Source organism: Hesperophylax consimilis, chromosome 4, assembly GCF_061612785.1.
Source record: "Hesperophylax consimilis isolate HC1 chromosome 4, BYU_Hcon_1.0, whole genome shotgun sequence".
Taxonomy (NCBI): Eukaryota; Metazoa; Arthropoda; class Insecta; order Trichoptera; family Limnephilidae; genus Hesperophylax; species Hesperophylax consimilis.
In genome coordinates, this window is record NC_142839.1 from 31,767,180 (window position 1) to 31,782,585 (window position 15,406).

The 15,406-nt window shown below is 33.5% G+C and overlaps 1 protein-coding gene across 1 annotated transcript in view; it reads left to right on the forward strand.

The window, feature by feature from the left end:
- Positions 1 to 9,735, forward strand: part of LOC149424542 (uncharacterized) — a 277,456-nt gene extending 267,721 nt beyond the window's left edge. Inside the window, exons 4-5 of the mRNA XM_089631074.1 lie at positions 102 to 536; positions 8,162 to 9,735. Of these exons, the coding sequence (XP_089487200.1) occupies positions 102 to 536; positions 8,162 to 8,740 (1,014 nt within the window). The 3' untranslated portion in view covers positions 8,741 to 9,735. The remainder of the gene's footprint in view (positions 1 to 101; positions 537 to 8,161) is intronic.
- Positions 9,736 to 15,406: the final 5,671 nt, after the last annotated feature.

The window sequence follows — 15,406 nt, forward strand, 5'->3', positions numbered from 1 at the left end:
CTGACAAGATGTTTAATAAATTAACAGTATTTTATTTCAGTAAGTTTTCTCCGGGCATATACAAATATTTATTGGATTATTTCACGTTTTCTTCCTACCAGGTATGGCCTTCCCAAGACTCACCCCGCCAGAGTCCCCGCGGCGAGGGAGACGGCCAGAGCTTCATCTTCCCCCCTGAGCGGCGCTGCTCGGGCCAGGAGCCGCCCGAGCTGACCATCGTGCCCGGCTCCCCGCAGCTGACCCTCGCGCCCGGCTCCGCTCAGCTCACCCTGGCGCGCACCGCCCCGCACCTGACCCTCGGCCGGACCTCGCCCCAGCTGACCCTGAACCGGAGCTCCCCGCACCTGGTGCTGTCGCCCGTCACGCCGCACAAGGTCATGTCGCCAGTGTCACCGCACAGAGCCGTGCCCCCGGGATCGCCGAAGGTCAGCTCGGCGCCACCGCACCTCACGATGACTATACCCACGCTACTATCACCTCACGGGCATCATTCAGACCAGCACTTGCACAACGATTCAGGAATAGATTCAATACAGGTAAAAATAATCGTTCTTCTTTGAAAACTGGAAATTCTCAAATCAAAAATTCTAATTTGGTTTGTGTGTCAGTCTTGCGTTATTCTGGTACAATGAACTCTAGAACTCGATTTGCTAGTCTATATCATCAACTTACTTATAAAATATTACTTATAAATTATAAGGCAAAGTTTTGAGGTTAAAAACCTGTGTATCTACAAGAACATCTTGATGTTCTCAGTTCGACCGAGCGTTTGCAAGCCTTTAATGGTAAAGACCAAACAAGATGGAAAAGAGAACTCTTCCAAAAATATATTACAAACACTTCTCCAAAATCCCTATACCTAATACATCATGTAATCTTTTTTTCTTTTCACTATGTAATATGTTAAATTATGATGTAATTAATTTTTTTATTTGTAAATTCAAATTACTGTCTACGTGAGAGGTATATCTATGCTGTCTAACGTCATTGCGAGATCGCGGATCTTTCAAAATCTCAAATGTTTTAGGCGGGTTTAATTTACCACTTGATTTTTTTATTAAAGTTTTCCCTTTAATCAGCATGGTGATATTATGCACTAATTTTCAATGGTGTTTGCTTTGCAAACAAAACAAACTGTCCTAACGTTGAAAAATTTCTCTGATAATAAACAACCTTACCAGACAATTTGTCTATTTTAGATAGCTTACCAATTAAAAACATCAACATCCCTCACCGCTCGATTAAAATATTAAGATCGTCCATACTGTAAATTTCGGAGAGATGGAAGTATGTGGACGTCGGATTCGATATTTTTTAGTTCTTGCGCCTCGGCGTCTAAAAATGAAACTATTCTGCGGCTTATCGAGGCTTAAGCGGCCGATTTAGCCCACTAAATCGAGCTAACAAATTTGAGCGAGGAATGTCGCACATAGCTAGAACACGGACTGACTAATATATCGGGCTTATGCCGTACAAAAGTATTGCGATAACGATAAAGAATAAATCAGCTTATTGAATTGAATCGTTTTTAAAACCTGGCAAACAGTGTGGCATATGAACAAACGGATAATACTCTTTTGTTTCAACGTTCAGTCTAAAATGGAAGATAATTATTTTTGTGTGGGGTTTTCGAGGCATGTGAAAATACATGATTTATTAATTTTTGATATTAAAACACAAATATTATACAATTTCGCGGATAGCTTCCGATGAAATAACAGTTACAAATTATCGATAAGAAGTTTTTCTTTCTCGTGCATCACATTGCCATTCATCGTGGCATAATGTTCTAAATATATAAACCACAATATTTTCTGCGTTTAGCCTGCCTTTTGATTGTGCATTCATTCCATTCTAGCGATGTACTTAATTGCAATGGAATCTCTAATACACTTTGATATTATTTAAATACTGATAGCGCGTGTAGGTAGTGCAGTGAGTGAAGCGGATAGCAAATTAAGTGGGCCTCCAACTACAAACTATGTCGCTATTTACATATTGTACTTACTATTGTACATAACTAATAATAAATAAACGCCCGGGTTGCCGGCACTGAAATTGAATTGATTTAAGGGGCCGAAGACCCGTAGGTCTCCCGGCCAAGGAGAATCGATAAATATCTGGGAACAATTAATAATATTGTCACTGAATATTGAGGGAATCTCTCGATCAAAGGTGGATTTCCTATTCAAAATACTCACTGACAGAAAATTTTTAGTGGCAAAAGGTCAACGTGGGAAATGCCTACCTCATACAGGACCCCACCGAGAGACAGCCTGGGTTCTCATTGCCTCGCAAAACCTGCTCCCATAGCCGCTATGCCCATATGATGCGCAAATGGGGCCTTAAAGAGTCGGCGATGTGAGCATATGGTGCGATGCAGACCACCGAACATGTGGTCAGCGAATGCCTGCTCCATTCATTCCCCGGCGGGATTGATGAGGTTCACATGGCGACGCCTGAGGCCCTAGAATAGCTCACAGATCTAGATGTCCCCCTCTGGCCACCCCACCATACGAAAGAAGAAGAAGAAGAATGCCGATTTACTTAAGGCATCCAATACAGTAGAAATTCTTATTGCCAACATGTCACAAAATCACATACTTTCTAGAATGCACCGTTAACCTATTTTTGACCGGAATTTCCTTCTATCTTGCTGCTATTATTCAGGACGATTTATGACCCAACGAAGATCGTATTTTTGTGTGAAATTTTGTGGTGTGGAAATTGTTTTAGGATTACGAAGTTTTCAGCCACCGCTTGAAACGCCAGCTTTTAGCCTCCCCAATGATTTCATAATATATACTCGTAGATATAATTTTTTTTTAAATTGTTTTATTTAAGTTATAAAGTAAAGGCGCACATAAATAATATGTTACATAACATTTTGGAGTAACACATTTTATTATGCAGTTATTAAAAAAAATATTCTCGAGTCTAAATGTGGAATGAGTCTTATACTTATAAATAATAAAGCTACAATGTAATAATTTCTTAAAAGCAAAAATATATATCTGGTTACAAAAAAATTCCAGTAAGTATCTAAAATATTATAAATATCGGACATTAAATGAATCAGTGAAAATACATACATACAATATAACAAAATAGGAACAGAATATCAAAATAAATAGAAAAAGAATATATCTGAAATCATTGGTAAAATATTAGTCTATAGGTTATGGATAAAAACGTAATAACTTTTTTTTTTATATTTGGAAAAGTTTTCTTTCTTTTTATTACATCGCGTAAATCGTTAAATAACTTAGGGCCTTGGTATTCGTAATGTTGTTGTGCAGCTGTTATTTTGCATCATATTCCTTGTTGTTTTAAGTCTTATACTTCGCGTTGAGGATAGTTCAGATACTTTAAATCTTTTAAGATTTTTTTCAAGTTTTTTCAACCTGTAGGACCTAAAGTTTACCAAAAAGTTGAACTTGTAAATATATCCAGGCAAATAGAAGATACAGTTAGCACAGTTCCTTATTATATCATACTCTTGTGTATATTTCACTCATGACCCGTCGTTATTTTAGTGTTTTTTAATGTGCTTTTATAAGAATTATTACAGCAATATTATAACACAAAGTGATCTTCCCAAGCTTTTCCATTAGCACATTATATTCTAAAGACGTTAAAAGCTATGGTGTATACATATTTTTTCATTAAAGTAATAAAAATGACGAAGTATAATAATGCCTGTGAAAGGCACAGCGAGGCAACCGTCTTTATCACATCTTCCAATCCAGTGAAACCGTAACAAAACTTCTAACAAAAGTCTATGTAGTCAGCATACTTAGTGAAATATTATTATTTCTAAAACTCATACATTATCAGCAGACTCGTAATTGTTTCAGAAGTAAACAAAGTTGTAGGGATACCAAATGACTTTTTCAGAGCTTTCTAAGACTATTGATCAACATTCAGAAGATAACACTGCCTAGGCTTTATACGCCATAAACCCTCGGAAGAGTTTTTTGATTGAATTAGAAAGAATAATGTTGATAAACATGGCAACTTGGTTTTCAACAGCGCCATAGTTTTGGTAAAATGCCAAAAATCTTAAAACATATCTACGCTTGCGGGCATTCAGGCTGTGATGTATTTTTGTTTGGCTTAAAAATCTCGCCTATTTAACAAAACCTAAAGTAACATAAGTTTTTTGGAGGCTTATTTTTTCGAAATTTTGTTTGGTAACTTTTATCATTATGAAAATGTAATTAATTATATTATGGCTAGGGGAAACTTTTGCCATGTTTTATATCGAGAAGTGATTCTCAATTTTAAACACTATGATCTCTAATTAATCATCCTTATTCATGCAGACAGGGGGAATCATTTGCGATGCACTCTCTCCGCGGAGATTTCACTGTTTAGCGTAGCGCACTATTTATGGGCGCAAGTTTCTGGCTTATATTTCTGAGCAAGCTGAAAATTTCATAGAGCTAGATATCTGGGCTTCGTCTCAATAAATACTGCAGCAAGTTTGTTTCCTCAAACCACCGTTACTTGGCATGAAGCTGCAAATTTATTGAGCAAACTAAAATGTCGTATTTAACAACTTAACAGCAGATTCGTCAATAGATGTCGCATATTAAAATTAAAATAGCATTTATTTACCCAAGACACTATTTAGATTGCACTTAGTTCGAGTTTAATTTTGCAACCATACATAAAGGTAGCAGCCAATAAAATATGCATTAAGAAAATGAAGGTGATGCCGGTAGTTCTTATTCGAAGTAAGATACAGTTAAATATGACCGAAGGAAATAGGGACAAATTAGCGTAGTGGTTAGAACACCAACCCGGCAAGACGAAAGTCCTGGGTTCAAATCTCAGATGCGTCCGTATTTTTTCTGATATTTCTTTCAAATTTTCGTTTGAGAATCGCTATTATTATCTTCGCTATAAGACATTAGACTTATTATTACAAACGAAATGTTAAACCTTGGCTTGTACTATTGTTTACTTAGTAATTAAAACATTTTCTCAAAAATAAACCCTCAGAAAAGTTTTTTTTCCACATTACATTTATTTTCAATGTTCGACCTTATCATCTCTTGAGACGGCTAGCAGCCAATTTGAAAGATTTTTTTTGGTTTGACCAAAGATTGAACCTACCTCTCCAAGGACTGGAGTCCACAACGCTAACAACGAAGCCAAATCCCAATTGGGTAGGACCGATATTTATTTCGTATATTAACTGTTGTAATGTCATCCAATTTAAATAAATGCGTATATGTTAGCATGCGTATGCGTGATTGCTACTTATCATTTTATAATCGACAACGAGGCTATCTGCCGAGTTTCAGCTCATCCGGAAGTGGGCTTTTTTCAAATTCCGATTCAAAATATTCCGCTTTATTCATACATTCACTCATCAAAAGAAAAACTAATTTAAAATGGATCTAATTAAAAACCCACTGCAAATTTAAATAGTATTAAACAGCTGAAAAGTCAAACTCAACATAAATCGTGTAAAAAAATGTTCCCTTCTTCACACATAACCAGTTTCATTTAATCCTTTCAGTATTGGCAAATTCACTTTATGGCATCATTTTAATTTTAATAAAATAAGAATCTTCGTGTACATATTTCAAAACCAATTATTTCTTCGTCAGGATAAACGTACAAAGAAAATTAATTAGTTTTGTCGATCCTATTTGATGAAATAGTGGTGTATACAAAGTTATGCATATATTCCTTTTAAATATATATATATATATATATATATATATATATATATATATATATATATATATATGGTTGTCGATGTAGTTGTAGTAGAAAGCTTGATACATTCATTATTTGTAACAACTAATTATCCTTCCCGGAAAATCATTCCGGAAGCTTAATGTCGTAACCCTAGTAATCTGAGAGTTATGTAAAGGAAATAGTAATCTCTACCAACCTCGAAAATTATTATTAACAAGATTTAGTTCTCATTAGTGAGTAATTATTTTGATTCGTATCGATTTTATTTGAACAATTTGAATGTATTACAAATATTTGATACAAAACATCCCTCAACGCAACACTAACTCAAAACAAAACACATTCATTCACCGCGCTTAATATATTTTTTTAACTTTTCATACAGTGACTTATTTAACTCAACACCCAAAATTTTAAATAAATAAATAACATTGACACAATACGATTTTTCTCCACAGACTAGATCCATCCCCTTTGTTATTGTAACTTTCTCTCTGTTATATTCACTAACTAACTAACTAACTAACTAACTAACCATCACGCCGTTTCCCCGCAGGGGTAGGCAGAGAGGACGGACCGCCAAACAACTCGGTCTTGGCACACACTCCTTGCCTCATTCACATTCATACATCGTCTCATACATACTCTTCTATTATTCTGACTCTTGACATGGCCCGACTCTAGATCTGAATCACTTGATCGTGCCATGTCTTCCTCGGGCGTCCCCGACTTCTGCTACCATTCACATTTGCATCATATATCCTCCTTACACTCCTATCTTCGCTCATTCGCTCTACATGCTCAAACCATCTAAGCGTCCCTTTCTTAATCTTACTCATTACGCTTACATCAGCCTTGCACTCTTTGCGGATCTCCACATTCCTCACACGATCAAACATGGTTTTACCACACATACGCCTCAGGGATCTCATTTCAACAGCATTCAATCTACTTTCATCCTTTCTTTGCCAGTTCCATGCCTCACTTCCATACATCAAAGTAGGTACCAGCACTCCGTTGTGGACTGCTAACTTCGCTTCTTTGGACAATTTTTTGTTAGCGCCAACGGCGTTCAGTCCTCCATTAACGGAATTACCTGCATTTACCCTTCTTTCAATATCTCTGTCAGCCTTCCCATCTCTCGTAAACATACTTCCTAAATACACAAACTCATCCACCTGCTCCAAGTATTCCTCATTCACAATTATATTGCACACTGTTTTCGTACTCTCTCTTTCAAACACCATTACTTTAGACTTACTTACATTCATCATTAACTCATTCTTCATGCATACTTCGTTCATCCTAGACACGAGAGACTGTAGATGTTCTATACTATTAGCAATCAGCACCGCATCATCAGCATACAACAGGCAACATACTTTCAAATTATTCAAATTCGCACCCAATCCCACCTCTTTCAATTCTTGCATACAATTATCCATGTATAGATTGAATAACCACGGTGACATTACGCAGCCTTGTTTAACACCTTTTGTGATATCAAACCACCCCGTAAAATCACCGTTCACCCTAACACATGCAACGCTTCCCTCATACAGAGACGCAATTGCCTGAGTCAGATTTGTATTCACTCCATACTTGGACAACACCTTCCATAGCTTTTTCCTGTTGACTCGGTCGTATGCTTTTTGTAGATCTACAAAGGCACAGAAAAGTTTCTGGTTTTTTGCCAGAAACTTTTCAGTGAGCATACGCAATGGGAAGATCTGGTCCATGCACCCCCTACCACTCATAAAAGCACCTTGCACATCCCATATTTTATCTTTTGTTTCCTTTCTTACTCTTTCAATCAAAATTCTACCATACAGCTTGCCAACTGAACTTAGCAGGCTAATAGCCCTATGATTCCCACATTCCATACGTGACCCTTTACCTTTGTATAATGGCATGATCACGGCCCTTCTCCAATCTAAAGGCGTATAACCTTCCTTTAAACATTGGTTAAAAAGATTGCACAACCATGTGAGAATTATACGGCTACCTCCTTTAAAATATTCAGCAGCAATATTGTCAAACCCGACAGCCTTACCATTCTTCATACATTTAATCGAACTTTCTATCTCATCCATGCTAATTTCGGTTACATTCACTCCATCGTCATTCATATCTGATTCGCCGCTGGAATCACTGTCACTCAATTCACTAACCATTGTAAAATAAGTGAAAACTTGTTATTGGTTCAATTAGTTAACATATTTTACCATACATTATAAAAAAGGGTAACTATTTGTTTGCCCAATATTTTTTTTCAAATTCATTTCATTTAGATTCTGAAAAATCACAGTTTTATTAATTGATATTTTGTAAGCAATCAACATCAAAATATATTTGTTACCACTTTGCAGTTTTTGATTTTACAGACCTAAGACTGTTTCAGTGTTAGTTTATAGTTATAATTAAAAGTAATGTGATGTTTATACAGGCTTCACCCTCCCCCGGCGGCACGACTAGCATGGGCGGCGGTGGCATCTTGAGCAGCCCCGTGGGCGCGCGCCGCCCCTCATGCGCCCTGCTGCACCCAGACCACGCGCGTCTACTGCGCCAGACCGCGCACACCTCCGCTGACGAGCTGAGGGACCTGTCGCCTACTTCTTCCACAAACTCATCCATGACGTCAGTGGCCGCGCCCGCTCGCCAGCACGACAACTGGCCGCAGCATGACCACAGACGGAGAAGTTCAACCATGACAGCGAGGTACTCGCTCTTTGACGCGCTGGACTTGGAATACGCCTTACTAAGAGCAGCAGCAAGGGGAAGCGTAGGTCCGTACTCTTTATCTGAGTCGCTGCATAAATTGACTTTCACGCAAAGCTTGGCATTCCCAGCACTGGCTCGGGGTCTAGCGGGCAAGCGCGGTAGGGCCGCGCCCGGGCAAAGCGTGCGTCCGCCAGACACGGGAGAATCGGGACTCAACGCCTTTGCTAAAGTCACTACAACCCTCGTGCTGGTCCTAGTAAGCGTGCTCGTGTTCGGCGTGGTATATAAGTTCGTGAGGACGTGAGGGTTGCTCCTGGCGCCGACAGACTGACTGCCGCCCGCGCCCCCATAACTTTTTGTTCGCTTTTTCAGTGCGTAGTTTTACGAGATTTATGGAGGGCTCGATATATTATAATCTGCTCAGCGATTCAAAACATAATCCACGCATCATTTGTTTAATGAAAAAGCACTCAAATATATACAGCATAACATTAGTAATTAGCTGATAAATAAGAATGTGTTGCTTGCAGTTTGAATCATTAAAATAATCAGTTTGTTCAACGAAGTTTGAAAACAAGTATTGTATCGAATTTAATGAAAATAACAGATATTGTTATTAAGTATTCAATCACTGTAGTAATTTTAATTGAAATGTTCCCTCCTTTGTACTGTTTCACAAAGTGTAAAATATAAAATCACTGATGAATGAGTTAGGTAAATGTTTCCAACCGGTAATATCTTACGTTTGGTAAAAAACCAAAACATTACAAATAATGCTGAGTGATAATTTTATATCATTGGTGAAGAAGATAATTCAAACAAAACTAAACGAAACTTGAAACAACAAAGACAAGAAAAAAAAATATAACGATGGATATGACTAGGAATTGAACCCAGGCGTTCCAGCGTCTTAACCATTCGACCTAATTATTAAACGTCAATAACAGTAAAAAATAAATTAATTCCCAGTAGTCAAATGGTTAAGACGCTGTCCCGGTAACACAAGAGATCCTGAGTTCGATTTCTAGTTGAGACCGTTATCTTTTTTTATTTTCTGTGTCTTGTCCTGTTTCATGTTTCGTTTAGATTTCTTCTTCAATGATATATTAAATTGATGGATATAACCTTAAAAAAGTTTTAAAAAAATTTATACCTGATAATTTTCTAATTTGTTTAATATTTGTCGATATTAAAGAACCTTGTTTCGAAAACTTTAAACTCTTTCCTAATTTGATAAATTATTAATAATTTTCATTCAAAATCATTGTCAAGACATTTTTATAAAAATGTAGAGATAATTTTTTTTCTATTTTACGAGTACCTTGACGTACAAATGTGTACCATTAGATGCATAGAATAATGAAATTATCTGTAGATATGTATTATGTATGAACATGTTTTCAAAATACGAAAATTTCTGTGCAAATGTGCGTATTACTAATGTATTTTAAGAAATGTGTACTGAAAAAACTGTATTTGAATAAATTCAAATTTACGAATATGTAAAAAAAACTTAGATTGCACGAATAACTTCGGCCCACAGAAATGCTTTAAAAAACCATAATATATACATTTATCATAAAGAAATAGTTTTTATACTGCTTTAAAATATAATCGTTTAGTAAAAAAGCGTATTTTATTGTTCGGCTTTTGTAAATAGATTCCATTTATTTTGCCGACTGGTAAAAAAAATATATCAAAAGTTTATTTACTCAACGCTTCATTTGGTGTTCTTGATATTTACTACGTTTAAAAAGTTATATTAAGGTATATAAGGTGTTTGTAAAGGGTTATAAATTAAGATTATATTGTGTATTTGTTTTATGTTCATATTGAGAGCTTCTATTGCACCTTCTAAGCCTTATTCTGCACATAAGAAGCCAATCACTCCATCGTCAGATGAAAAATATCTAAATTTTCCATTAAAAAAATATAGGTAATGTTTGTATTTCCTTGTGAGTATAATTATGCCTTCTCAAAGAAATTGTTTCTACAATGCGTATTAAATAAACAATAATAAAAATTATTTCATAATTCTTCATTGTCTTTTCTGAAAAAAAATAGTATTGAGAAAAAATATTGATTATTTCGAATAAAATTTTAAAAAAAAGTGTTTTCCAAAATTAACTTAAGAGGAACGGCTGCGCGGCCTTTTTCATAAAAAAACTTAAATTTAGATTGAAGGGTGTAAAAAAAATCTATCAAGGATATGCGATACTTTATGTATTTTTGTTTCAAATTATAAAATATAGGCAATAAAAGAAATCGATATTTCACGATTTCAGAGGTAAGTTAATATTTATTCATTATTTGTGACTCCATGATCATTGAAAAAAAATTTTGCCTTTTTTTTACTTTTCAAAAATAAGTAAAACTTTTCATAAATTATTAAAAAAGACCTCTTTTGATGGATTTAAATTTTATTTTCAATCACCCGATTTACGTTGTAACACAAATTTGTCGTATATAATGTTTAAATTCCGGATCAAAAAAGCCATTTTTTTTTTTTTTTTATTCTTAAATTATATATTTTACTGTATTTATAAAGTAGGTTGAAAAAGATTTTTTTTTTATTATAACCATTATCTCACAAACAATTGTCAAAGTTGCAAGTTAAAATTGAATTTTTAATTTCTTATATTTTCTAATTTATAAATAAAACAGCACAAATCCGTACTAGATATTTGCTATACTTTGTGATTTAAAAAATAAATATTTAGTTTTTTTCAAGTATTTTGTCCTCAAATCCAAATTTTATTTTTGTGGGCCTCGCAGCCGACCCTCTTAAGTCATTTAATGTACGCTTTCCAATAAATTACAATATATTTAAAATAACATTATTATTGTTATACAAATGAACCTATTATCTTCACTTACTTACAGGTGTGTAGTTGATAAGTTTTACTTCAAAACATATTTATGATTAATTTGTAAACTTATGTCTTTTGTTTTGATTTTTAATGAAATGTTAAATACACAAATATTTTCTTCAAATGTGTAGTTTTATTATAAGCACCATTTTTTACGTGATGTCTTCTCTCAGCTGAGGTTAGCAAGAACCTTTGGCTTTTTTAACATGACATGATTTCCACCTCAACTCTTTAAAATCCTCAATTAAAAACATCATCTTCCGGTTTGATACTCTTCCTCAATAATTGATATTGATATTTTTTTTGTATTTGGAATCCTTTCTAATATATATTATTTAAATCTTGGTATTTACATCTCTAAACAGTTCTAAGTAACGATATTTTTAATTAGCAAAAGAGAGGTGAAAATCACGATGAAGTTACCACAATAAAGAATACGGAGGTCTTGTGAGGCAGGGCAATACTGAGAAAATCTTCCCCTCTTGAAAATGCCGCAAATATGCAATATGTTATTTTAAATGAGTAAATTGTCAAATAACACAAACTTATCAAATGAAAATTATTTGCACCGGGATTTGAACCCGCGATCTGCAATTTGTATTAATATTATGTAATATTATTTCAGTAGTCATTAAGAAAATAGAAAAAGAGGATGATTTTCATTGATACAAAAAATCATAGCTTAAAATACATTACCATTATATCGCGTACTATGAAGTACTTACTTAGCGCTGGACAAACCATAGGCCTTTGGTGTATCTTCTTATGTGGCATTTTCGAACTTTTCGAGACGCTTTGTGTTGCCTGTCGCCTGTTCCCATTATCTGCAGTCGCGCTAGAAGTACAGATTGTGATACAAGGGGTCGTTCCCAATGCTGTTTTCTACGTGGAAGCGGACCGTGAAGCATTTTGATGAAGAAGAGATTTGAAGCAATATTCGATTTTTTGTATTTAAGTTAGATTTTCAGGAAATTTCAGTTAAGCCGTGCGCTGCACGGATTTGCTGAAAATCTTCATACAAAAAAACAAATATTCTAAAAAAAATAAAAGTCATTTTCGGATACAACAACATCAATAATGCCATTTTAGCAATCGTACACCCAAAAGTCACCAGCCGTCACTTCTTGGGATTACTTATGGTAGTAAGTTCTCGGAGAAATAGAATAAAACAAGAACATGTTATGGTTATATTATTTATTTTCTGCCACCTATGTGCATAATAATAAGTTTACTATTACTCCCAAACTTGGTAATACATAATATGATTGCATTCGCTGCACAGTGAGAGATATTTCATTGCTAATATTAATATGTTTTCCTGAGTGGCATTGGGTTCAAATGCACTATCATTGAATAATTAATAATTTAATTTTCTATTACACTATTACACGTAGAAATTCATACTACAGGAATAAATAACACAATTACTCATTTAAGAATATCCAGATATTCTGACTTAAAATTAATTACTTTCGCTAATAATCACTCGCTTCTTGCTTCATGTTTTTAATGCCTACTTTAAATAAAATATATTATTGTCTAAATGTAATTTAAAACAACGCTTCAATAAATAATATTTGCCTTTTGGTGTTTATTTGGAAAATGATTATTAGAGATATGTAGGAGATATTAAAGTAAACGAAGGCGGATTTTAAACTTCTAAATTTGATTTAATAATACTACTTTCTTACATTTTTAGGTTCTAATATTTTCATTTTTAAAAAAGATTGGAAAAATACTGCAAATTAAAATTCTTTAACCAAGCTGAAAACAAACAAGCTAAATTAACCTGTAAACCGGGGAATTCCGTTTTGAATTACGCAGCATATAACGGGCGCGAACTTCTTCACTAGGACGTATCAGTACGTCACGCCCGGAGGACGTAATTTCAAATTATTATTTTTTTTCATTTATCTATTATAAAAGTGAAAACATCGAATTAAAAAAATAGAAACTTTACAAACAGTTATAAAGATTACAAAAAATATTTAAAAAGGTTATAATTACAGAACAATAAACAAAAGCACACAGATAAAAGAGAAACATTGATTTAAAAAACGAAAATATGTAAAAATTAAAAACTCAATTTCCGTGTGATATGCTCGGAAATATACGTCCAGCTCGTTCTAGGGCGCAACATATATTTCAAGGACGTATTCATAAGTCCTACCCGTACCCGATACTGTTTACGTTTGACGTATTTATACGTCCAGCCCCGTTAACAGGTTAAAGGTCTTACTGTATTTGTAATACTATTGGTGTGATTTTTTCCTGCGTATCTAAAAATAATGTGGAAAATTAAAATGTAAATGAATTATTAAATTCTTTTCATAGGCCGAATTGTCAGAAATATTTACGCTATTTTTTTCATAATCAACGTAAAATTATCAGAAAGCAAGTCTTAATAACATGTACCTAATTGTTATTTTCTAATATTTAAATATCAACCCCTATTTTATCTAAACGTTAATATGTAGAAAAAAAACTCTAATAACAAATAAGCCAGATTTCATTCATGCTACTATTTATAACAAAGTAATTTGTTGCCAAGTTTTTTTTTTTAATTAAACCGATTACTTATTAACTTTCATAGAAAATTCAAGTTTTTTGCCACATATTATTGTACTAGCCAGTGGCCATTACTTTCAGAATAAATTAGAAAATAACCACATCACTAATATCATAATATTGAATGCCACTTTTTTCATAATAAATAAGGATCAATCCGTAATAAATATTATTTATAAATCTAGAAGAATAGTCTATACATTCAGTTTGAAAAAATATCACATTCTAATAAGTACAGATAATTAGTAGAAAAAACTTACGACTGAAAAAACAAATGTTTTTGTATATCGAATTAAAAACAAAAACACTTTAAAATAATTTGTTAAATTCGTCCTTACACTTTAAAAAGTGTAAACGGATTGTTATCAAAATTAGAAGCAAATGATCAAATTTTAAAATTGATTTTCAAGTTTTGTGAAGGTTCTATTCAAGTTCTGTTAGTATATTGTTATTAGATTCACAAAACTGAAATAGTAACAGAACTTTTTTTTTTATTGTGTTTATTTCTTGCTAGAGCAATCCCGATGAGTAACAGAACTCATTTTAGGACAGGAGGAACTTACAATTCATATGTAGGAGGTAGTAGGAACAATTTTACAACGGTATTTTACAACGGTAACTTCAATAAAACCTTTACGTAACTTGAAAATCAACTTTGAAATTGTTAAAGTTCTGTGAACTAACCCGTCCTTAGTGTTTTATTGTGTATTTTTTGTGGTGAAATTTTGACAAAAAAGACTCCATTAATATTGTAAACCTAAAATAAATAGTTAAAATATTAACATGTACTTACAGAAATTATCTAAACTAAATACGTAAAGTTCACAGCATTATAAAAATATGTTTTTATTCCAAGTCCGATACAAAGCGTGGCTAGTTTACTTTCATCTAGATTATTAAGCGATTACAATGTTCATTATTCAGAGTGAAAATATTGCCGACCGTTAATCAAAGCGAAAGCTTAGATTACGTAGTCGTTAGTTAATTACGTTTCCATCAGATAGAAAGTTGAAAGTTAACTCATTAGCGGTCGAAAATCATAACAATTTTTTTTTTAAACTTGAAAAAAAAGTTCATATTATTTCTCGTAATTCCGCAGTCCGTCTCAATCTCAATTTTTCTTAATTTAAACAAGTATTAAAACAAAACACACCGAAAAGAAATGATGAAGTAGAGAAAGAAAATATTAATGAATTTATACTCGTTGATAAACCATTATATAATTTATAAAAAGTTTGGGTTGAATAAATAATTATTAAATCTTTACTATGTCATAACGCAAATATATTAATAATAAATTCAGCGTTTTGAATGTTTTGGAGTCAATCAAACATTGTATCAAAAAGTAAATAGAAGCTTTTGATTGTTTTTTGTATATTTTTTTATAATTTAAAATAAAAACAAAAACATTTTTCAAACCTGTCAATACTGCTACTTGATTACTTATTTCAGAATAAGGAACTCCGGTAAATTCTTGATTACTTATTTCAGAATAAGGAACTCCGGTGAAAAATTATACGACTTATAATATA